The sequence below is a fragment of the Thermobia domestica genome, chromosome 5, assembly GCF_964235325.1.
Source record: "Thermobia domestica chromosome 5, izTheDome1.hap1.1, whole genome shotgun sequence".
NCBI lineage: Eukaryota > Metazoa > Arthropoda > Insecta > Zygentoma > Lepismatidae > Thermobia > Thermobia domestica.
The window spans coordinates 1,796,485-1,822,009 of NC_137458.1; the positions used below are offsets into that span (position 1 = coordinate 1,796,485).

The 25,525-nt window shown below is 37.4% G+C and overlaps 1 protein-coding gene across 5 annotated transcripts in view; it reads left to right on the forward strand.

Moving 5' to 3' along the window:
- The window catches only part of crp (transcription factor cropped), a 93,875-nt gene that overhangs the window by 17,802 nt on the left and 50,548 nt on the right, over positions 1–25,525 (forward strand). For all 5 annotated transcript variants that reach the window (XM_081758107.1, XM_081758110.1, XM_081758106.1 and 2 more), the window contains exon 2: positions 1,605–1,770. In XM_081758107.1, coding sequence (XP_081614233.1) covers positions 1,605–1,770 — 166 coding nt within the window. The remainder of the gene's footprint in view (positions 1–1,604; positions 1,771–25,525) is intronic.

The following is a 25,525-nucleotide window of genomic DNA, read 5'->3' on the forward strand; positions in this document are numbered from 1 at the left end:
ATATTTAGTTTTAGAAACTAGAATTAGGAGATGCCTGTAAAGGAAACACAATTATCATACAAACCATATTCACCAGAATATTTCAATTTGCCATTCCGTCATTACCTAGCTCCTAAATGAGGAATGTCACGGTTATACAATATGTCTAAAGTAACTAAATGGCATCATACGCTATCTTCGGGGTTCTTACCATGTGTAACATCGAGGCAAATTTCACGTGTTGCGAAGTGCTATTAAGTAATCACGTATTTCAGTGTATTTCAACGTGTCGCAGAATTTATAAGGAACTGACTTTTATTGAAGTAATGGTAACCCTTGTCAAATTTACGTCCTAGTGGTAAAACTGTTTAATTTTTTTTTTTCGTACCGAATGAATTTAGTGCTGTTTTTGTCCCGAGCTCGAATCTAGGTCAAGTGGACGCCACATTGTGTAGTCTGCTAATTTGACCGAAGGTCGTAGAGTAATCGTGCGTGTGGTAGGTTGTGAAGTTGCAAAGTAAGTTTCACGTTCTTTGCCTCCAGCTGATAGTGGTTCGGTGCTGACAGTCTTAAAATAATCCAATAATAATAATAATATAGTTTGACTTTCTCTGGATCTTATTAATAGACAAGATGGGGACTAACCTAATGAGACGTAGCCTATCCAGTCGAAATTGGAGAACCATAATTCTCTGTTTTCATTTAGATTAAGATACCTCAAATCTGTAAAGGTTTAACTCTTTTTGGCTCCGCGTAGCGTAGTTGCTAACGCTCTCGCCTTCGGTGCGAGCGGTCCCGGGTTTGATGCCCGGGGGATGGGGACACTCGGTAGAAAAAGTGTAAAAAAAAAGGATTTCAGTCCAGCCATCCTGAATAAGGTTTTCCTCATTCACACCAGGCAAATGCCGGTGTGGAACCTAACATAGGTCCCAGGCAGCTTTCTTCCTTCCTTTTCCCCGGATGGTGTTGCCGCCGAGGGTCGTCATCCCTCAAACGTGACGGACTAACAAGGCCATAACTGTCAAAAGCCCACAAATCTAAATTCTAATCCTAATCGTTCCTTGTTCATGCCTAATTTCGAAAATCGAGGTTATGTCCGTTTACAGTAATTTCTAATTTCAGCTGCCTTCCCTGGGGGCCGCGGTGGCTCAGTGGTACAGCTTTCACCTCTGCTGCTAGGGGTCTCAGGTTCAAACCCTGCTCCCGCCAAGTGAACTTTGTGGTGGACAAACACCGTGTGCGTGGGTTTTCTCGGGGTTCTCCCGTTTCCTCCCACTTTCTTCATTCCACCATTTCATTCATTACTCATCATCACCGTCTCCTTTAGCCTAACCGGCATAACCGTGGGACGTAAAACTCAAAGATTTCATTTCATTTTCTTGTCATTCACTTGACCTCCAACGACTATTATTAATATCATTCATTCATTCCTGTTATATGGTGACTTCTTCCAAAACAATATTCATGACTTATTCAACAGCGATCACATTTATAAAATGAAGTTGCTTTCAGTTCTAATACCATACGTAAATAACATTTGATGTGGGGAACTGCAGACCCTGATATTGTTGAAAATGCTTTTAAAAAATGTAGCTGAAATTTTTTAACGTTATTTTCTATTTCAGATTGAGCAACAGGCCCATCTCCCCGAAAAGTCAGATGGAGCAAGAGAAAAGAATTCGTCGTGAAATCGCCAATTCCAATGAACGACGGCGGATGCAGAGTATCAATGCAGGGTTCCAGTCCCTCCGTACGCTGTTACCTCATCACGAGGGCGAAAAGCTTAGCAAGGTAAGTTCGTTTCTTCTGTGATACGTAATATAGAGTCACTATATAAGCCACACCATCAGTTACACATGTTTATTAGGGCTTTCCAAAAGGTGTCTAAAAAGGGTAACAGATGTAATTTTTAATAGGTGTAAATCAGCAGTTTACGGAAGTTCCATTAATTGCACTAAGGGACACACGCTTGTAACTGAAAATGCTTAATTTGAAAAATAAAAACTGATCAACATGTGATCAATACTGTGTTCGGATTTAGTAACAGAAGGGCATTGTTCATCAAACTAAATTTTCTCACTTCCATTTTTACAATGTCATAGAGCAGCGTTCCTCAAACTTGTTCACGTACCATAAATGGTCTTCAATGTTGCCCTTGTGATCCTCTTTGAACAGGAGAAAATATAAAATTCAAGTGAATTGGTATCACACACTACAGCTGAGAATCTCAAACAGATACAGATTGTATAAATATTGGATTATACAGTTTAATGAGATGAGGATTATATAAATTCTAATAGCTTGTGACTTAAGGAGATAATGAAATGCAACTTACCACAATCATAGATAATGTTATTCTGTAACAGAAAATATGAATCTGAAGAATTTTCAGTGTTGCCAGAATAACAGTTCCCCCAAAATCTAAACGGTGTGACATACATCTTGGCATTTGAAGGCGGCGCTCCAAGTTCCCTTTAAATGCTGCTAGCAAATGAGAGGCCAGCGGTATTGCCACGTTTATTTTGTACACATCCACGTCTATCCCCTATCACCTGATTGCGCTGTAGTATGTCTGCTTAGCCATAGCCACACCCCTTAGCACTCGGCAACATCGCGTCAGAGCTTGCGTTTTATTCGTTTAGCTGAAATGCCAAGATGTTTGTCACAGGCAGTTAAGGCAGCGGCTAGAGGAACGAACTCAACTGCATTTGATTATGTGTCATGTTGTTTTGGTGTCCTGTGATTTACTTTTTAAATAACATATTTAATTTTAATAACTGTATGTTAAAACTATTTTGTTTATTACAAACTAAATATAATTATTATTTAAAAAGTAGTTCACGGGATTCCAAGACCTGGTGATACGTAACCAAATGCAGTTGAGTTCGTTCCTCTAGTCGCTGCCTTAACTTACGAGGAACGGACATAAACGTGTATCTGGACATCCGAATCAAACCTAGTCCATTCGATAAAAATAACAAAGATATGTTAATGCACAGAAAGTGAGGTGCCATGGACAACGGAGTGAGTCCCTGGGGCCCTTTAACCCTGTTAATACGTAAAAAGAAAATCGTATACTCACAGTGAAATAGCTATTGCATCAGTACTGTTCATTGGAAAGTCATGGTTTATAGTTCATTCTCTCCAGCATGAAACAAGCTTTCCACAGGTGTACCAAGTTTTGTATTGATAGAATAGGTATGAGGGTAAAGCGTAGTTGATATGCGAACTTTTCCTGGTATCTATTTTGTCTATCAAAATGAAACTTTGTACAATCATTTCTTATTCCCTATAGTATTTTTCGAGATACATTTGGATTGTGAGTTTTTACTCGGCCTCACCAGAGGAATCCAAAGTTGATGGGAGGGATTTCTGAAGGGAATTTTCCAGACATTCTTCTAATTTTCCCTGTTCAAGTACGTTATTTGCTTCAGTACATAGCACAACTGGAAAGCTTGTTTCATGCTGGAGTGAATTAACTATAAACCATGACTTTCCAATGAACAGTGTTGATGCAATAGCTATTTTACTGCGAATATACGATTTTCATTATATAACCAGGGTTAAAGGTCCCCAGGGGCTTACTCCGTTGTTCATGGCACCTAATTTTTTGTGCATCAACATATCTTTGTTATTTTTATCGAATGGACTAGGTTTAATTCGGATGTCCGGATAACAGGTTCATGTCCATTCCTTGTTAGATTTTGGGGTAAGTGTTATTCTGGCAATACTGTAATTTCTATGGATGGCAATAGTGAAAATTCTTCAGGTTCATATTTTCTGTTGTAGAATAACATTATCTATGGTCGTGGTAAGTTGCATTTCATTATCTCCTTTCACTTAACGAAAAACAAGCAAAAGAAAAATGATAAATTGTATTATATTTAGTAAAGCAGGCTCTTATGGTGGAATCCGATACATTGTAATGCCGTCAATTTTTTTTAAAGACAATGGGGTATCAAACGTGACACCGTACACCAAACACCATCCACTGCGTGATGTGTCTTTTGTTAATACGAAGATACAATAAAGAATTCTAATTAATACTTTTTTTTTTTTTTATAAATATAATCATGCGAGTATTAACATATACTGAGTAGGATGGTATTTAAAATATTCTAACTAATAGCAGTAGTTCTCACTTGAAGTTTGAGAAATGGTTCTCTACAGTTACTACTGACGCATTTATTTCGTGAAAGAGAAACAGAGCAATCTTCAAAACTTCGAAGGTCTCCAGAACAAAATTTACTAGGCCTACCAAAAGTAAACAATATATATATTATATAGATATAATTATAATATGAATTGCGTAATATTGAGGGCTGCTAATGACGTTTTTATCTATTTTTGTTTGTTTGTTCGTGTAGAAAATCGTCTGAACATGAGATTTCCCAGTACTCTCTGGAATTTTGAGAAAACCAGTTTTCCCGTATTGTTGTATCTTCTGCCGTTTTACCTATTACGGGGAGAGCCGAATATTGTTTATATGCTTTTGACCATATTTTCTGAATGATTTGTGTAAGAAGTTAGTATTGGTGCTATTCAGCTGGTTCGCTAGAGAGTTCTTAGAACCTTTTTTGTTTCAAGGAATTTGAATAGTCCCGTGATTACATAAATAGTAATTTAATAGTATTCCAGTGATGTTACTTAATTCTGGTTGCATGGATGTATTGTACTTTGAAAGTGAGTGAATGTATTGGCGGGAACAAGCCTTTGAGCGTCGCGTGCGTCGCCTTCAGATTCAGGAAATAGGACAGGAAAATAAAACGGCAGGTGGCGTCTGTTGTCATTCCCTTTCCTCCCTCACCTGTAATGCGTTGTTGCCTAGTTGGCGTATGCAGACAGCTGGTGCTCCCCGTCCCATTCTATGAGTCACCCAATCTCTCACCTTTTGCATTTATTGACAATCGATAAAAATGGCAGGCGTGAAGAGAATTAGATGTGATTTTTTTCAGAACAGAATTGTTCTGTCGTAGGTAGTCTTTCAAGACTGTAATGTAATCATAATACTAGTGTGTTTAGTTCAGTTTTGACATCATCAATTCTCTTGACTGAAACCTTTGCCACGAACTGACATATAAAGTTAGAAAACTTAAAATAAGTCGTAATTTAGCCTTATTGTGGAGCAAATAAATTTTTAAAAGCATCTTTGGCAACACGCTAACAGTCAGTTTGTAACAGGAAACAAACTTCATTTAACGATATTTGTGTTAGTGCTTTGTGTACTACTGAATTGAAAGAATTGAATTACAAACGAACATAGTAGAGGAATGCCTTTAGTGATGAGGCGTAAACATTTCACTCATGTTGACTGAATTGTTTAGTTAGATGTAGTCATCAAATTGTAGTTTGCAACTATGAGAAGAAGAGTTAAATAGTAGTAATTTGTGCACCCAGCCCTTAAAGAGCTTCTGTTTTGAATGTCCTGGTAATGGAAGTACCTAGATAGTTATCGTAATGATGTCTTATTTGGTCGTATGTTGAAGGGATATGATTCGACCTTGACCTAGCATCCTTGCGGAATGGGGCGGATGGATCATTTTACGGGCTACGATGGTATCGAGTGTCTTCGGTTGGGTTGTCGACCTGCAAAGTTTTCGGAAGCGCTCTCATCCCTTTCTCCGTGCTTGTGTAGACACTTACCGGTCGATAAACGTCGCGAACGGAAGCCGTCTTAAATAAGCTGTGGAGCTTGGCTGGGTTTGGATGGGACAACTGGGGTCCTCCGTTGCCATGGGAACGCTTGGCGCAGTCTGCGACGGAATGGGATGAGGAGATGTTTGGCAGAGCAACGCCCTTCACAGTAGCCCCGATCTAATAAATGGGAGAGACAGACATACTGCAGTAATTTCTTTCAAGAATCTTTACGATTGTCCACGCTATTAATACAGGTTAATCACTTTTTCAGATAGGAACAGTAAGATTTTTTTTATGCTTAAATCCATCATGTAATGCAAGATTATTAAAGAAAAAAATCTCAAGTTGGAAATTTTAATGTTTTATATTGAAATCGTAACCAGGCTATTTCTGAGAAGTTCAAACACCTTTTTATCTGTTAAATTAGGAGATAACAGTAGAGATTCCAGCGCCACTAAGTGGTGTGCCTTGGAGAAATAGATTGTCTGCAACTAAAGATGCATGAATTAATCTTCCTGTATTATTATTATTATTATTATTGTATAATACGCTGTTATGTGAAATAAGAAATAAAGATATGGATACTTCCGCGTATTTAAGTTTGATTTGAGCGTTGGTCATTTCTATGGCCTACCGAAATTTTCTTGTGGACGGTGAGTTTCTTCAGTTGCTTACAAATTACATGTTCTTGTAGTTTCTTCAACTGGAAATACTTTCTAATGCACTCCATACATGTAGTTGATAGTCACCAGTCACTAGTAGAAAATATGTTTTAAGTTAAAATCATTAATGTGCACTACATAACCACGTACTTTTCTTCAAAACACCGAGTACGATGGTGTTTTGAAGAAAAGTAGTTATCCAGAGGAAAATGTCAGTAGGGCATTGAAATAATGGATGCTTAAATCAGTTCAAATACACTAAGGTATACGACTTTATTTATTATTTCACATAATAATGTATTACACAAAAATAAAAAAAAATAACATTCTCATGCTTAGTTTTCGAGTTGTGTTGTATCTGTATCTGCTGTTGCTTGTTTTCTTGTAGCGGTGGTACATACATACTTCTAAGCGACGCATAAACTACTTGTAAATTCATAGAACAAAATTACTTGCTTTTCGGCGCAGGAGATCAATGGAAGCTCAACTCAGAATCAACCAGTCAACCCAAAATACTTGCTTTACAGGAAGCGATGTAGACTTTTAGAGGAAGTGCATATTTAAGTATCTCTGCTCGAGAAATTATTCCAGATTCTGTTCTTTCTATGAAGAACTCCCTTCATAGTATTTCCAAGGCTTCAAATCGGGTAATCAAATACGAAACCTGTTTCATTTTTTTGCACACTTATCCGTTGTGAGAAGAATCATTTGCCTAGCTTCTTAACAGGAATTGTATAGTTTTATTATTAGTGTTATTATTACTATTTATTTCCAAATTAGAAAATTATTCACGTGTTTTTCTATACGAGATAATACCAATTTGTGCTTTCTGTACAGGGCAAATTGTTTACTTAAAATAATGGTGTTCCTGCAGTTCTCAAACTACCATTAAAATACTCTCTCAAAGTTCAAAGATCCACTGGACAAAGAATTTTCGGTCAATAACTTCTGATTAATTAGATTGCAGAGTTCGATTTTGGTGGGACGCTACATATTCGTTTTTATCTCAGCATCGTAAGAGAGTTGGCGTTAATTGAATTGAACGTGTAACGAATTAAGAGTGATGTGATGAGATCACCCACTTAAAGGCCATCTGGCCACCCATAACCTTTTTGGTAATCTAAAACCAGTGGAATTTAATAGTAATGCTTTCTGATACGGGACAAATGATTGGGACAAGTACTATACAGGATTAGCGTTGATAATGCTTGTTTCAAGATGGACGGGTTTTCGTTGCTACAAGAAATAAAACTGAGAAACTTAACAGGATATTGAAGGATTAAATATAAATTAATTTTCCTGTTTCTCATAAGGGTTTGTGCTGCTGCAAAGAAAATGAAATTTATCAGTGAAATGGGTTAGTTCTATGTTTAGAACCAACAATTGTTCTTTTTTCGTTGCTCTTCATTTCTCGTTGGAAGAATTAAAAAGAGCCTTTGAGATGTTCGTACTACATGGAACGAGGCCATAAATGCCACACAACTGTTCACTAGAAGTCGTAAACGTTGGTGCAGTAAGAAAGAAGTGGGGCTCAAATAAGGCTTATCGTAGTTGCATTTCGTGGGTTGAGACAACTCACGTGACCACCAACGACTCGAAATGAGAAGTCAAGAGTAAGCAACATGGAATGTCACTGCAATAAATCAGGTGGCGCTAAAGGTGCAAGTATTCAATGTGACTGCGAAAGAAACTTTTTTTTTCTTTCTTTTTTAAATTTTAATACAGTAATTGAACACCAGTTAGGTTACTGCTAATATTTACAAATGAATGTTACACGTTTCAGCAGTTGCTGTGTCCAGACTATTTTTTTTTTTTTTTTTTTTTTTAATGAATTGCAAATTGAAAGGCTGTTTTGTGGAATGCAGATGTACTTTGCTAACATTTGTTTTATTCAGCAGTGGCCAATATGTGAATAGTGGCCTCCGTCGAGAATTGAACATGGACTGTCCGGTTTGTAGGTAGATGCCTTAGCGATACGAAATAGCTGAATCATTTAATATTTCATGAATCTGGAGAAGTGTAATAATTTAATATTCTCTAATTTACTGGACAGAAAATAGAAAGTGTAGCTTTTCCCGCACATATAGTAAAAGGTTTGAGTGTGGTAGATTGAATTGAAATTGATGCTCCAGTCGATATTGCTTGTATATTTTTGTTCGTCATCTTCATGTTTATTTATCAGCATAGGTCACAAATTATTTATTACACAGATGCACCTCAGTCTGTAGCCTGATCTGTCCTCCGTCGAGCGTTCACCTCTGGTGCTTGGGGTCCCGGGTTCGATCCCAGCCCCCGCCAAGTGAACTTTGTGGTGGACAAACACCGTGTGCGTGGGTTTTCTCGGGGTTCTCCCGTCTCCTTTAGCCTAACCGGCATAACCGTGGGACGTAAAACTCAAAGATTTCATTTCATTTCATTTGTCCTCCGTCGAAAACAGCCATCATACATCAATCGACAACGAAATAGATGATCAAGTAGTGAGAGGGTGGGGGAATTTGCCGAGAAAATTATGTACGTGGTAAGGAAAGTATACGATTTGGAAGTAGTCCAGTTGAGAAGAAACTCTTATACATTCTTAGCATTTGAATTTTAATTAACAGAAGTAGTCTTAAGAGATTTCACGTTATTTTGAAGTGGGTGAAGTTATGCGTCAGAATGAATGACACTTGTATTGGATAAGAATTGGCAAGTAATGGGAGCCACTGATCGTGGAGATTAGTTTAGAAAAAAAAAAAAACTTGTGAACAATTGGAACGCTTTCTGTTATCTTGTTACGACTAGTTATCATGTGTTTGAGTCAGCTGATATCTGTGGGAGTGTCACTAGGGCGGTTGGTGAAGGAGAGCGACTTAACATACGCTGTTCTGGTTACATTAGAGGAAATGTTGCTTCGTGTACATTAGCCGAGGCGCTGCTTCAACAAGATTTTGGCACAGATTCAAACCAAAAATAGTTCACAGTTGTAGAGGATCGTTTATCAACTCAATACAAGAACGTAGATGGTTTAAAATAGGTGTTGTTCTTTTCTCGCGTGATGCACGTATCTGGTTTCAATTGGCAGTGGCGATGATGAGTTCCGTTATCCGTTTGTTGTGTTGTCTTTTGCTTGATATCGTGACACACGAAGCATAAACTAGCTTACCTTGGATTTATACTGTCTAGGCCAAAATAATTACACAGGTTAATCTATACTTGTACACATTCTGTTGGGGGAATGAGAAGAGCATCGTAAGTGTAGAAAGGAAGGTACCATCTCAACATATGTCTGGTAGGACGAACGTTTTCATCCTGCTTGTTCTAACAGCAGATTGGGTAAGCAACGATGTTGACTTGTTTTCTTATACAACGTAGAAGATTCTTTCGATAATTACTTTCGGAGTTGCGTATTTTGCAACAAATTATTTTTTTTTACAAGTTTTAGAGAGAAAGAAAAGCAACAGTCAGTAGACCCATAATAAATGTTCTGCGTTTGGCCATACAGTCGTTGTCTCCTGACTTTTAATATGCTTCAGATCCCTATGAGGTTCTAAATAGTAGGTCACGTGGCTGTTGTACAAGAAAGTAAAATGCAATCACGCTGTCTCGAATATCTTGATCGTAATGTAATATTTTGTAACATTCTTAGTTTTTGTGGATTTTGCAGTCCTCTGCCTGTAGTTTTCTATTGAAGCTTTCAGTATAAACATACGGAACTCCAAACAGTGTAATTATAAAATTCTGAAGGGCGCTAGTTCATAAGTTTCCATTCTGTGTGTACTTTAAGGAAAACCTTTCAAGAAAGAGAGGGAATCACTTGAGAACAGATGTCATCCCTATATTTCACCAAAATAAACAAATGAAGCGTTATCCAGATAAATCCTTGCTTAAAAAGTCTCGTTAGTGATTAGGAAAGCTTCGATAGGGGACGCAGATTTTGCACCAAAATTTGAGTTTCTGGATGTATGAGTATGAATGCTGTTTAAAAACTAGTATCATAATACTCCATGAAACATGCTTCGCTGGTAATAAAATATTGCGAAGTATCGGTATATTGAAAATAAAATTTCCATCTGTACATTTTTGAGTATCTTGTATTCAAGCATAAAAAATATACACATATCTATACACTTACAAGAAAGTCAAACAACAATAGTTTCATAATGTCATGGATATATAGAAAGTAGAACTCGTACATGCCGGTAAATCTAGGGGGCACAGGTTTTCAAGAAAGACAGCTATGTAATCGTTACATATGATGTGTTCATATAGCGTCAAAAGAATTTTTTCTTTAGTATTTATATACACATGTACGCGCATTATCATAACATAGCTCGTTGTGTATTTGTTGGACAAAGCCAAATAATTATTTATTAGCATAAATGACGTCATACTTTTAAGGAGGCTCGACGCTGCGTCAAGAAGCTGGAGGTGTGTTCGCAGTCGTGCATCGCCCTAGACGGCCTTGGGAGGTAAGTGGGTGGAGGGGCCTTGGAGCGGAAGCCATGGTTGTTCAGTTTGGAAACTAGTCAGTGTCAGAATCACTTCACATTAATTATTGCGTGGGAATTTGTGTGCAATTTTTTTTTCCCTCGTGGTTATGTTATCACAAAAGCCTTCCAGAATCCACGGTTCGATTTACAGTAGGAGTTCGTGGTTCGGGCCCCATATGAAGCTATAGATTCATGTCTGATATAACTCTGCTGTAGAAAGGAACGTAGCAGATAAGATTAATCTGCGATAAAGGATCGATCTTTATACCGTGTGGTTTTCTTAATTAAGAATGTGTAGTTTCATTGGAAAGAGTTCAATGAAAGCAGGTGTTTCCAACTACTAGCCCGCGGTTCATGTGCAGCCACATGAAACTTGTAAACTTCGTTGATAATACGGAATAACATTTGATATCCTCCCCACGTTACTTTTCCGACACCTCACTCGAGAGGTAAATATTTTAACGTATCTTTGTGTGCAGCAGATGACATTGCATGTGGCGGGGATATGAAGCGGATGAAATTGAGGGTAACAGTCTGCGATATTGATTGACTAGTGCAAAATATGTTTTTCATTAGATTGACACGGGAGTTTGCGAAATTCAAAGCTTAAGTTATTTTTATCGTTCTTGAGATATACGAAACTATTAAACGTAGAACTCAGAAATTTTGAAGAATTCTTGTACCCTAAGACGAAATTTTGCGAAACGTGACCTCTAAAAGGGGAAAGGAAAAGTTTTACTGTTCCCAGATTTCTGAAAATGTTTAAAGTACAGTCCGCAGCAAAAAACCTGCAACATGGGCATGTAAGTTTATTGTGAAACTACGCCTAACAGCACAGGGTATCAACATAACGTCTAAGTGGCACGAATCACGCCAGGAGAAACCTCGGCGTCCTCCAATGCACACGTATTTTGGAGCAAAAGACTTCGTTGTTTCACAATAAATTTACATGCTCATGTTGCAGGCTTTTTGCTGCGGAATGTACAGTCTTGAAATTTTACATGTACCCAAGGATGGCAAGAAGATGGAATTTTACGAAATATAACCTGTAAAGGTATTGGTGGGATCATTTTACAACAACTCCAGTAAAACCGAATTTGCATCAACAAGTATTTTGAAACTAGAAAAAATTGTACACATCTTTCAGGCATTTTCCAGAAACTTGTCCGTTCTTCGCAAGGGAAGTCATCATTTTTTTTCTATATTATAACATTCTCTGCACTTCTTTCATGTTCAAGAAATGAGTTTTCACATTTACTGTTAGAATGAAGATACGAAATGCTGTGAGAAGTTAGAGTGGGTATGCTTAAATGCTGTGAGTTACGGATTGTATCTGGTTACGATCCCATTAGTAGGTATCGTCTTCACAACAGACATATAATATCAGGCCATGCTGTTACTATTTTTCTGTTCATTAAGCAGTGTCGTTGTACCGACATTTATCTGTAATGGGTTGACGGTGGTTGACTAAAAGAAATTCACTCTGCGAAATACGAATAAATACGAATAGATCAGCAGCTTCTGTATATGTTGTTCTGTGGTTTTGATTTAAAATGATTATTTTCATCAACTGTAGTATAATGTTATCCGTTGGTCGAGTTGGAACTAAATCTCATGAAATGTGAAGATAGATGACTTGACAGTGTAAATTTTAACTGTATATTACGAGCTACTAGGCTAGTGCGTAATCAACTCTTAAGAATTCAACATTTACTAGTGTATATCGTGTATCAGTCGTACTTGCTGCGAAATCTCGCTGTAAATACTGCAATATGTGTGTTTCTAAAGTCGTTTGTCGTTGGTTTGCTATCGTTCTCTGCCCCATCGCTCCAGCAGACAAGGGTTTCGATTTTTCAGTACTTTTGGTGACGTTATGGTTGCTATAGCGACGTATCGATCCGTCGTTTCCCGCCGCATTGTAGGCCCAGTTCTTATGAGCAGGTCGGGGGAGAAGGGGGTATAATTGAGATTGCATTAAGTTGTCTTTGGACGGCACACGCTATCCATAATAAATAGTACGTCTTCCATACGCTAGATCTAGAAGCTGGGAGTTACATCTTCTGTAATTACAATGCTTATTCGAATTTCACATTATGTCTACTTTTGACAAGAAATTTGTATTCTTCATGTAGTGTAGTCTGTTTCACAAATCCTAAAGCTATTTCCGTCTCATTTTTGAACTTTTGTAACGTTTCGCTATTTGAACTAACAAGGGAAATCCATACCTCAACCTGATTTGGAAGTTAAAACGTGACTTGTCGATTAACTGAACTAATCTTGCCATTTACGATTTATGTTTCATTTCTATCTTTTAACTCAAAATCGAAAACTTCTCTCATTGGTAATCCTTTGTAACTAAATAGAACTTTTGCAACAATTAGAAATCTCCGTGAATTCATTGAACTTCTATGAGACAGTAGGTAAGACGAAATATAGTGGAAGTATATTGTTTGGTATTTCATAGATGTCAGGTACATAAGTAGCTGTTATTACTATTCTCACTTCACGTACAGAGAGAGAGAGAAATGGATAGAAACATGTGGGTGAGACTTACTTCATGAAGTTAAGCGTTGCTTAGTGAACAGCTGAGTGATTTTGTGCAGAAAACTTGTTTTTGTGGTCGGCATTGTACGATGCATTGTTTATAACCAGATGAATTGCAATCGGAGCGACGTAATATCGCTCCTATTTTTGTCTGCCTGTTCCGTTGTGGATGACTTGTTTTGCGTGCTTAACTACAATACGAGGTCAGGGGCAGTTAGCTCGACTTGAGTTGTGGTGTGCTCAGCCTCTCCCTCCTGTATAGCTAGCAAGCACCTTGACCCCTTTCTATTTGTGGATCACCTGTCTGCTTCCCAGGCTAATTCCTTTTTCTCAATTTTACAAGAGAATGGCGCATCCCAGCACTAACACATGGAAATCTAATACTAATGCTTTGATATATTGTTTGCTAGTGTGAAGAAGAGAATTTAGAATGACGTGACTTGGAAAAGAAAAACATAATTCCATGTACGTATACATTTTGAATGAAACCGTGGTTATGCTTCTTCTGTATAATAGAATGAGATTAGACGGAATACTTATTATTTCAATATAAATTAACTATTTTTCGGATTATTCAGTTTTATTCTATATCCTGATGGCAGGGTTACGTTTAACTTTTTAAAATGTGTACTGACTACTTGTACACGATCATTGGAGTCGATCTGTGAATACTAGTTAACATGTATTTTTAACGAAACTAAAATTGATCTGTGACACGCAGCATATGAGCGCTTCTTAGTAGCAAGCGCAGAGTGGGAAGGGAAGGGAAGGTGGTAAAAAAGAAAAGAAAAAAAAATAGAATACATTTCACAGCTACTTGAATTGTACGTAGAAGATAACACACCTTGCTCGTTCTTTAAATACCCTCAAAAAGCGGCCTTTTTAAATGCAGGAAACTCGAATTGCACTTACTTTGGAGGGTTTATGTAACTTGAAACTCAGTCGAAATCTATCAGCTCATCTCCGAGTGGACTGAAAGACATAAAACAAATTATTGGGCTCTGCTTTAGGTATATTTTATTCTAGAAATGAATGACATCATGTTTTTTTTCCATGAAACCGGTTGTTATAATATCTATTAGTATTTTGCATATTACAAATTGTTGGCTATTAAATTAATTGTTACAAATGTGGAGAAACATCGTTATTAATAATACTATACTTTATACTATATCATAATTTTATATATTGCATATATAACCTGAAATCTTAATGAGAGCTCAATCATTGATTCATCCGTGCTCTTGATCGATGAGTAAAAACGTAATAATTTAACATAGAGCTGAATCGTGTGACTAGTGGTTGTTCCCAGGAAGTATTGTAGAAGAACGTGGGAATTCTCATTTGTTTCCATGGCGACCGGCATCGTCCATCTTTACCTTCCTCACGGTCCCGTTGCTAGGGCAACCGTCAGTTGTAGCTGCGTGGGTGGAGAGAAGCGCTCGTATGACCTTTACAAGCTTTGGCGGTGGCGGGATGCTACGTGGACCAGACCCAGCCGGGTGCTCGAGCACTGCATCGATCGGTCACGTGATGGCGGGATTCTCTTCCCTTCCCCTCTCCACCTCTGGAGTTCCCATACTTGCCCTCCGCAGTCTGGAGGTCGAGGAACCAATTCGCTATCGAGATGGCAAGGACATCAAATCCAGATGCTACACTCATTCAATTTTTTCCCCTTTACTTTAAATGAGAAGCCCATTACTCTCCATACTCCTCGTTGGCATTTCTAAGATGAAATGACATCTCAGAAGACTAACGCGTATACTATTGTAAAAGAAAAATATTTTTTCTTTCTTTTTGAAGGTCACAATTCAAAAGTAAGTGGTTATTAAAAGCAGTTAAGTGTGCAAAAAATTAATGCATAATATTGACGTTTTATGTACGGAAGCCCATTTTACAGATCCCATATGGCTAAATTGTTAATTTTTTGACTTTGGTACGCGAGACCTGGGTTCAGTCCTCATTAGAAGCTCATATATAGTTCGGATTAAGTTTTCACATAGACACGACACTGAAAATAAAGATTTGAACTTTGGTCCAAGCAGATGACGACCTGAAATGGCAATGTTTTCTCTATTTCTTTATTTGAAATTTAATTGTTCTGTCTCAATAGCCGAAATTCATTATATTTATTTTGGATATTTAATAACCTTATAATATAGTTGAAAATTAGTGGTGCACTAAAAAGATTATTGATAGGTTTCGTTCTACTTCAGATATTTTGTTTCTGTGAGTTTTGTTTCAGTACATTCAGTGCAAAATATTAAAATCATTGGATGGGGTTATTATTGAAGAAACATGATGATTTTATCTTTGACAGTGAAATGGTGAGTTTATGTTATTCTGCAGAGACAAAAGACGTCATTTATGAATTGAAATGAGATAATGCATAGGAAGCTAACTGGAAATTAATTTAGTAACGCAGTATTGTTCAAGTGCGAATAGTTCCATATTCGGTATGTTAATCTTTTTCAACAGAGAGAGAAGGGGGGCAAACGTACTAGTAACCAGCCGACAGCCAACCGCATCCTCCGAGCCCAACCCAGATCGATACAAGCGCCACTCGAGAACTTTATAAATAGCAAAAGTCTGCCAACGTACGAATTTGTGCTGTTAACGTAAACTGGAGCTGCTGCTCTACCCATCACTTGGATGGAACCATTTCCTGAAATCTCTGTGATTAGGGGTTGGGTTTTTGGTTTCATTTGATTTCATTTGTATGGCAGTATACACACTGCAAAACCAGAATCCACGGTTTAATATCAGCATATAACTAAAACGTTGTCAATTAATATTTTAAAATTATAGCAATCACACAATTAAGTTAGTTGATCAAATACGTTTTTGGAACTGGTAGGGGAGCGGTATTTTAGATACTCCAGGACCAGTTTAAGTACAGAGTTTCTGGGTGACATCTCATAATTCCTCAGTTATTCTCACGATCCCGCTGCATTGCCAATATTACCAGGTTTCCTGCAAGCCATCTGTCAAACTGCTGATCCAAACGCAGTACTTCTATATCCATAACGAAAATCCCTACACTAGCGTGGAGAGGGCGTAATGAAGTTTGGAATAGGTGAAGATACATTTAAAAGGATTGGCTAGGATATTCTACGTACACTTAATTCTAAAAGCTTGTGTTGTAGGTATTTCCATCCATTCATCCCTAAATTAAAAATAAATTTATGGGTCACGCCTGGCGGAGGAAGAGAGGCATCCTGTTATCATTACTGTATATAGATTCTGAGCGCTTTTGTGATACTGTGGATCGTTTCTAGTTTTTGTATTTATTGCTGCATGATTCAAAGTGCACGGCGCTTTTATCAAACTTATAGGATCCTTTATTTTGCTTTTTTATTTTTTATTCAAAAACTTTTATTTTGTAAATGCGCCCTAGACACAGGCCTAATTGGCGTAATGGGAAATACAAGCCTTGTTCTGAGCGTAGCAATAGGATGTCCAGTGTATGAGAAATTTCCAGATTGAATCACTTTCCTTAAATACTTGTCTCGATAAAACAATGTGGACGTTCACAATTTCACATCTTATAAATCATAGTTAATTTGCACGTGTATCGATCTTGTCCATAGAATTCTTGTGCGTGAAGAGGACGAAACTTTTTTCCCTTGCAGTCGGATGCGAAAGCGTATAGCAGAGATAACATGAAAGAACCTGGCGCCAACTCCCATGATTTTTTTTTTCTCCCTTTCCTTCCTCGGCTGCCAAAGCCAGTCAGTTGACACGCAGCTGTTTGGAGTACGAGTTAGGACGGTAAGGGGCCAGTCCAAAAATGGTAATGAAGCTGCACTCATGAACGTAACTGAGGCGTGGACGTAGCATTTTTCTTGGAACGGCCCGTGCCATGCCTGAGATGAATGGAAGGAGGCTGGAAAGATGATAGTATGTGTCCATCATTTCCCTCGCGCTTTTATATATGTACTTCCGGTGTTTTCAGCCAAAAATAACACATTGGTATTTGTTTTCAGCTGCTTGTAAGATATTAGGCCATGCTGTAGCAGCTATACGTAGGTTATTTATTCATGTTTGTTGCAATATTATTTTGAACTAAAGTGAAACGTGTTTAATGCGTTATAGACCACATCTTCATTCAGGTAGCCTTATATTATATATGCTTTCAATAATGCAAAAGAAAATTTCTAATATGTCAAGAAAAGTAAAAGGCATTAAGAAATAAAATCCTATGAATACTGAAAGAGAGGGAGTATTCCGTGAGTTCAGTATGAATTAACTTGGCCAAAGAGAAGTTTAATTCGATTAATTGTTTTTCCAGATCCATTTTTAATCTTTGTCAGACCGAGATTTTCCCTATAATACTATTGGATATATTAACTAGCATTTTCAATATTGGATTTAAAAAGTTTGTCAAGTGCTATATATGGAGCATTGAACTGTATGGTTCAGAGACGAACATTACGGAAATTTGGAGGAAGATGGAGAAGATAAGATGGACAGAGAGAGCAACAAACGAAGATGTTTTAAGACGGATAGGAGAGAAGAGGACACTTGTAGCCACCATCCTTCGTAAAGAGGCCAATTGTATTGGATACATCTTGCGAAGAAATTGTCTTCTTCACACCGTCATAGAAGGAAAGATGGAAGGGAAGCGAGGAATAGAAAGAAGAAGAACACAGCTGATCGATGATTTGAAAAATGGAAGAAAATATTGGGAGTTAAAAGAGGAAGCTGAAGATCGAGAAACTTGGAACAAACCTTTCCAGGCCCAAATCTAAAATTGAAAATAAAAATCCTCATTAATCCGGGACCTGCCGAAAGGCAGAGTACTTGATAACTGAAGGGCAGGTAATTCGAAAAATGAATGAATTAAACAAACATGCCTTTGCACTATGAGGAGAAAAAAAAATGAAATGAAATCTTTGAGTTTTACGTCCCACGGTTATGCCGGTTAGGCTAAAGGAGACGGTGATTATGAGAGATGAGTGAAATGGTGGAATGACGAAAGTGGGAGGAAACGGGAGAACCCCAAGAAAACCCACGAGCACGGTGTTTGTCCACCACTATGAGGAGAAAAAGTGAGTTCCTCAGTTATAGAATTGAAGTGTCATCGTCCTTTGATAATAACTGCAAAGCGTTATTGTTCCGGGTTGATGAGATAAATCCCAAATTCTAATTCTCGAATGGGTTGCAAGGAACGTGAAAGTCAATAGGGTGTAAATAGTATTACTTATTCGTGCTGGTACAACAAAATCTACTGGAGAGAGAGGTTTACACTTCAAAATCATCACAAAAATCAGATTTGAAGGTTTAAAATTTATATTAATTTTAAATTTAGTTCAGGTTATATTAAAAAAAAAAAAAAAAAAAAAAAAAACTCGTACATTGAAAATTGCTAAACCTTTGAATTGAAGAGGTAAGCAGAAGGCCTCCCTTTGCTATTTAAAAAATAAATAAATAAATAAATAAACGTTGTAAACTCAAGTAATCGTAGATTCCGGTGAGAGAGCTTTGTCTGCCGTCTCAAAGGAATGAGAAGTGAACAGTACTTGTTCGACGGCCCACCTTCCAAGAAACTCGTTCTTCCTTCTGGCTATCTGTGAGCTACACACTTTACCAAATGAGGCCAGGATTTCAGCGACTAGGCAAACACATCTGGACATTCTACACATGCCGAGCGTTTTTCTCTTTCTTTCTTTTTCTTTTTTCTTAATGTATTATTAATGAATGATGTGCTTCTCGGTTATTTCTTGTATTTAGTCAGTCTGATAATTACTTTCTATAGTCTCACATTCGAAATGTAGCCTCGCTCGTTTCCATATCTTGCTAATAGGTTTACAAAACATTGTGCCTGCTTTTCTCTCAGAATGGACTTACTCTCATATACTCAGCATTGCGTGTATTGCTATGGTTTCGAGTAGCCAAATAGTGATACTTACGGTTCTGGATTCAGTTCCATCTCTTAAGTGTATAACGCATTCGTAGAAAGAAAACTGCATTTATGTTCAGTGTGACTTTTTTCCCTCCAGTTGGGAGCAGGTTTTACGTAGCATTGAACATCCAAATATGTCTGTATTTGTTTGTCGATAAATACACAAAAATTGACCAATTTTGATCTAAAATGTGGTACTCTTCCAGTAATCTCGCTTGATAAGGGCTGAAAGAGGATGAATTTACGTTTGTATCGCTGTTTGCTTCTAACGATTAGTAAGAAAGTGTATGACGAATGTAGGCACTTGGAGACATGCTGTGGTATTTAGGAGAAGCCTGTTTATAGTAGAAGACTACAAAGTATCATAAAGAACCAGCCACTCGTTTATTTATTTAAAATAAAATAAGGAAACTGCTTTGTAAATAAGGTACCTACAGAATGTTATGCATTTTAATATTGGAGTTTATAATTTTAAATGATAGTGGAATATGTTAAGTATATTTTATTATATAACCTTACAGTTGTGTTGTGTACCTAACGTACTCTCTCATGCATTGTATGTGAAAGCCTGGTAAAGCTTTTTGAAGTGGGACCGTACTGTCTGGGCTCTTCACGGTCACGTGACGCTGTCTGGATATAAATTACCAAGCCGTGCGAGTAACTGATCCCATGTAAAGTCATTGTAGGAAAGTCACTTAACCATTAACTATGCACGCGTGTTAGAGAAAAGAAATATTATCCTAATTAGTCGTTAAGAAACCGTGGAAAACTTATATAAAATGTAGTTTCTTACACCATATCCTTTATAGGTGAGATGAAGTAGTTCGATGTAACCGGATATCGAACCCGGTGTCTGGCTTATGAATAGCAGTTCTGTAACCGCACATGTAATCATTTCCTGACCACTGGACATTTTTATTATGAAGTCGATTCTTTACTATTCTTACTAGACGAACTGTCATAACTCTGTTGTACTTGGAAAACCCAGTGACTATATATTAATTAAAACAACGCCAGTTGAATTAGATATTATATGACAAACGGAAGAAACTAGTTTTTTTTTCTTCACTATATCCAAAGATGTTCAATGAAATTTAGTATTAGAAAACATTGATTGTGAGATACAACCAGTGCTTTTTATCACACTGTACCGACACCTTTTTTCTAAGTTAAAAAATGTTTTCTTTTTTATTTTAAATAGTATTTATGAAATGATTTTTTCAGTTCAAATCAATTTGAAGACTAGAACAACAGTATACTATATGGCTGGCATTTCCTTCCGCTTTAAGATTTAAGCGCTAGAATTTGTCTCAAATGAAAAAAGTATATAATGGTTTTCGTGTCTTCAGAAAAAAAATAATCTCGAGCGTACTATTTCCTGTAAAGCAGAGTTTGGGATTTATTGCAATAATGTCCAGCGAATGTGAAAAGGAGTTGTCTCAGAGGAATGTTCCTTAAAGGTTCCAATGATGACCGACAAAAGAGTAACATCAGTTAGTAGAGATGGTAGGACCACCTCCGAGTCATTTTGCAGTTCATAGCAAAAGGAAGAAGCGAAGGCCCTATATTCAAAATGTAAACGTTTCGTAAATGAAGCTTTTATTTATTTATATTTTCAAGCTTTGGATATACCTAATTAAATCTTGTGTTCATTAATATAGGTAGTATAGGTTGTCTAAGCACGAGAGGAATTACCATTATAATCCATTGTGATCTCAGTGATTCAGCAGTGAAAATATCTGGCTGTTGCTAGAATAGATGGGTAGCATAATGTAGTGGTTTCGGACCGGTGTGTCACGAAATTTTATACCATATAATTTAAAAGATAAATTTTGTGCGATTTAGCAAGTCGCTATACAACGTAATTTATACTTATCGTGAAACCTTGGATACGGTAAAATTTATTTGAGACATTGTAAGAGCAGTATCTCGATATCTTAAGTGTTGAGTAAAGTGTGTCGTGAGTCAGAAAAGTTTGTAAACTACTGGCGTAGTGGATTCGTATATTAAGCCAAAGATCTTTGTTCGGTTCCCACTCCAGCTGTACATTTTTCACTCATTGAATTTCATTACATAGTGTGTTTTGTAAAATATTGAATCAAAGGTTGTAGTGAACACTTTTATGAATAGAGAATTGATTTGATGTTAAGTTTAGAGCCCCTTTCAACAGCGAGGTTATATAGGACGTAGACCTACAGCTTAACGTGGGATCCGAACCACATGAGCTCCCGCCAAACCTATAAATAAATGTGTTTGAGTTAGAGTTGCATTTAGATTCTTTCTGACAACGACAAACTGAATGAGAATTTTCAAATCAGTTCTTATATATTATACATCGCAAAACCAGTTGCCTTCGAACATTTTTCATTATTTCACTAATCTTCATGCTCCTAGTTGTATTATCTTACATCATTTTTTTGTTTGTTTGTTTGCTTAAGGATTAAAAGTAGCATTAATTAAAAGTTTAATACTTATACATTCTTCTGCTAGTTTTTATATTAAAAATTATTATAATGTGAAACAGAATATTGCATACCAATCTCATTTCACGGTGTAGAGATCGTTATAGTCTAATCAAATAAAGGCATGTAATATTTATTGGATATTAAGGCAGAGAGAAAAATACCTAAGGACTTCTATATGAAAAAAAAAAATCCCCACATCGTTTTCCTCTTAAGGACGAATTTTCATAATGTGAGAGTAATGAAAGTATCTAGCGAGGGAAGTACTTTTTATTCTCTACAAAAATCATTACCATTCTCGCGTGATTTTTCTACATTTAAAAGAATGTAAACAGCAGCAGGAGTATATTCTGAAAGATCATTCCTTTATCACTAAAATAATTACTTTAGAATGCTTCTGTTTACAACCAATTTGATGTAACACAGAAACTTTCAAAAGAGTATATCGTACTCTTAAAAAGAGTACATCTGATCATCTTATATAGACACACGTGTGTTTCAGTTCGGGAAACATAGAAACTCGTGACTTGATAAATGTTATGAATAGCATTTTACGGGAAGTTTTATTTAACGAAAACAGTTTTTGTCCACATCAATGGACAAATCTGTGCTGTGGAAACGAGCTACAGGTTGCTGCTCCTAGTGAATGCCTAGATAACACGGATCATTGGGTATCAGTTCATCCGACAGGAAAGGAAGATGATGTGTAACAGATTTAGATAACTTAGAAGACCGTTCCCTCCCTGCCGTTGCGAAAACGGCAATGTGCTGAAAGTAGTGGGGAGGATTCTGTATCGAATTGTGGAGTGGAGTTGCCAGTACCAGGTCTTCAGAACACGCAATCTTGGCTGGCTTGCGTAATTTTGTTTCATTCATGTGTACGCGCCAGTGACGCAATCTTTTCCCATTTGGTGTCCTTTGGCTGTCACAAATTGCATATATCCGGTGGCGAATGAGAGATCAAGGGAAACCGCCAGTCTTGGCTGCTCTAGGCGTGTGCTCAGTTAGTAATGCAGATCAGCTGGTCGCCTATTTTATATTTTGGTGCGTTCATGTGCATCATAACGTTAGCAGTAGCAGTAAATGTGAATGAATCCTTTAAGTAGCTCCAATCCGCTTGCTTTTATGTAAACCCATTTTTCTCCTTGGAAGCGGGCAAGCTCCTCCCATCCTACAAGAGTTATTAATTAGTTTCTGTACAAACTTATCCGTATCTAGAATGTTCATTCACACAAAAACGCATGCAAAAAGAGTACACTGTAGCTTGGAGACACCTTTTTGCAATCAGGTGGTGGGCTAAAAGAAACCTAGGACTGGAGTCATTGATTTCATTGCCCTTACAAATAGAAATGGCGTCGCTGGTTCCATTTCATGATTGTTTACTTGCAGTGATGTAATGGTAGAATTTTTGGTGGGTATACGCTGAACCATTTTCAAAAATATAGCGTGTACCAACCTTTGTATACGTTCGTTGTTTCGCAAATTTGAGATAAATAAACGTTGGGTTATTTTAAAATTTTGGGTGGGGGTGCGCTCCATTAAATCCCTGCGTTTGAGGCTCAAACTGTATAGGTTCTCATATTAACCCAGATGTGGTAGATGTAACGCAAGTTTAGAATGTCCACAAGTTTATTAAAAAAAAAAAAGTATAATTCAGACAAGAAACCACATTATAGTTACAAAGTCATTTGTATGTGTTTTTATATACTCAAACATAGTTTATGTGGGTTTTCTCACGGTTCTCCAGTTTTCTTTCCACCTGTTTCATTCAATATCATTACCGTCTTCCTTAGCTTCGTGGTACGTTCAACTGAAAAAAAAAAAAAAAAGCATGCTTGTAGGTAAAAACTACGTAGGCTATGTTAAAGAAAGGAAAATGATGAAATGATGGAGAACCGATATGTTTATCCTCATTGGATCGGTTTAATATTTTTAACGAGTTCTAAATAGTTTAATACACGAAATATTGAGGCAGCGAGTGGCACGATTTTAAATAGCTTTCTTCGGCATGTTTGGAACCTGGATCACATAGCAGTCAACTAGTTACTTGAGATGCTGTATAGCGGGGCGCTTAAAGCAGTTGTCGGGTCAGCCATTATGCAAAAATAAATGGCGCTAATGGCATATGCAAAAAAAAGTGGAGAATCGCATAGTTGTCGTCCTTGATCGGTCAAACGCCAGTAGGTACGAAAGTCATGAGGATGTCTTGTTGCTGTTCTATCGAGCCGACGAAACGCCCCCTTCTCAACGGCTGTCCTATGCTGAGAAGCGGGGCGTGTGTACTGAGAATGGAAGAGCCCGGGTGAATGAGCGTTGGAACGTGAGGGAATGCGCGGTGGGTGGGAGAGAAATGATTTCATGTGGAATGCGACGCCGGGAGCAGAAGAGGAGGCCTAGCTGGGTGGGAAAAACATTTTCTTCAAGAAATAGATTACAAAGAGAAGTACCGACCTTGAAAGTGCAAGTTCAGGACAATTCATGTTGCTTCTGTGGGTGAGAATGCAGTGTTCTTGTTTACATGTTTAATGCAGAAAGGACTGTATGCGACCAAAGTATTATTTGAATTTATTATTTCCCCAATCTATCTATATATATAAAAGAGAACGCACAAAATCCTTTGTCCGCTCATCACGCTAATACGGCTGAACCGATTTCTTTCATTTTTGGGGGGTTGTTAGGATTTGGACCCTAGATGGTTTTTATCATATCACTTTAATTTTCAATTACCAGTGTCTTGAGATAATTGACCAATCAGGTGTCCATACGTAGAAAAAATCCTTTATCCGCTCATCACGCTAATACGGGTGAACCAATTTCTTTCATTTTTGGGGGGTTGTTAGGATTTGGACCCTAGATGGTTTTTATCATATCACTTTAATTTTCAATTACCAGTGTCTTGAGATAATTGACCATTCAGGTGTCCATACGTACAAATCCTTTGTTATTAGTTCATCATAGGTATAAAAATAAACGTATTTATATGCAACCCGCATGACCCTGTGACTCGGCGGGTTAACATACATGACAGGCGCTATAAATCACTTGAAAGCGAAAAAGTAAAAATTATCTAAGTAACAAAGTTTATTGCGTTCCGGGATGACCGCAGCGAAGCGGGGCGGGTTGGGGTGACCGCAGCGAAGCGGGGCGGGTTAACATAAATGACGGGCGATATAATGTTAACATTAGTGCAATCTTCTATGGTTTTTATCATATCACTTGAAAGCGAAAAAGTAAAAATTATCTAAGTAACAAAGTTTATTGCGTTCCGTGGTGACCGCAGCGAAGCGGGGTGAACGCTGCTAGTATTCCATAAGCAAAAGAAGAAGAAAAATGAATTTTGAATTGAAAACAGCTGAGAGAAACAAGTATATTCGAAAGTCGACCTTCTCCAGTTCCTATTAAGCCTTCAATGTTTGCAAACGTCGATTTACTCATTAAAAGAAAAAAATCGACCATAGATTTACTGTAATGCGAGTTTTCACTTCTAGGATAGTGTTCACTTATCAGTCTGCCATGTTATAGGAAAGAACTAGCTGCATCACCATTATTTTCAACGAACTTAAAAAGTTCGTTACCAAATTCTCTGTCTGTCTGTCGATCTGTCTGTTATTTGCGATTTTTTTTTCAATTTCCAACCCTGCATTCGATAGAGCATCAAAAACTATATGAGAAAGTGATTAAATTTTTTGCGTCACTCTTACCGTTCCCGAGATAGAAAAAAAAATGGCCGATTTCTAGAGATTTAAGGAGCCAAGTCTCGGGAACCGTAAATCATAGAGAGATCATTTTTGTGTTGATCAATACCTAAGAGGATGGTAAATGTTTTGGTACAAATAGACCTACCAACAGGCCATCAATTAATATCTG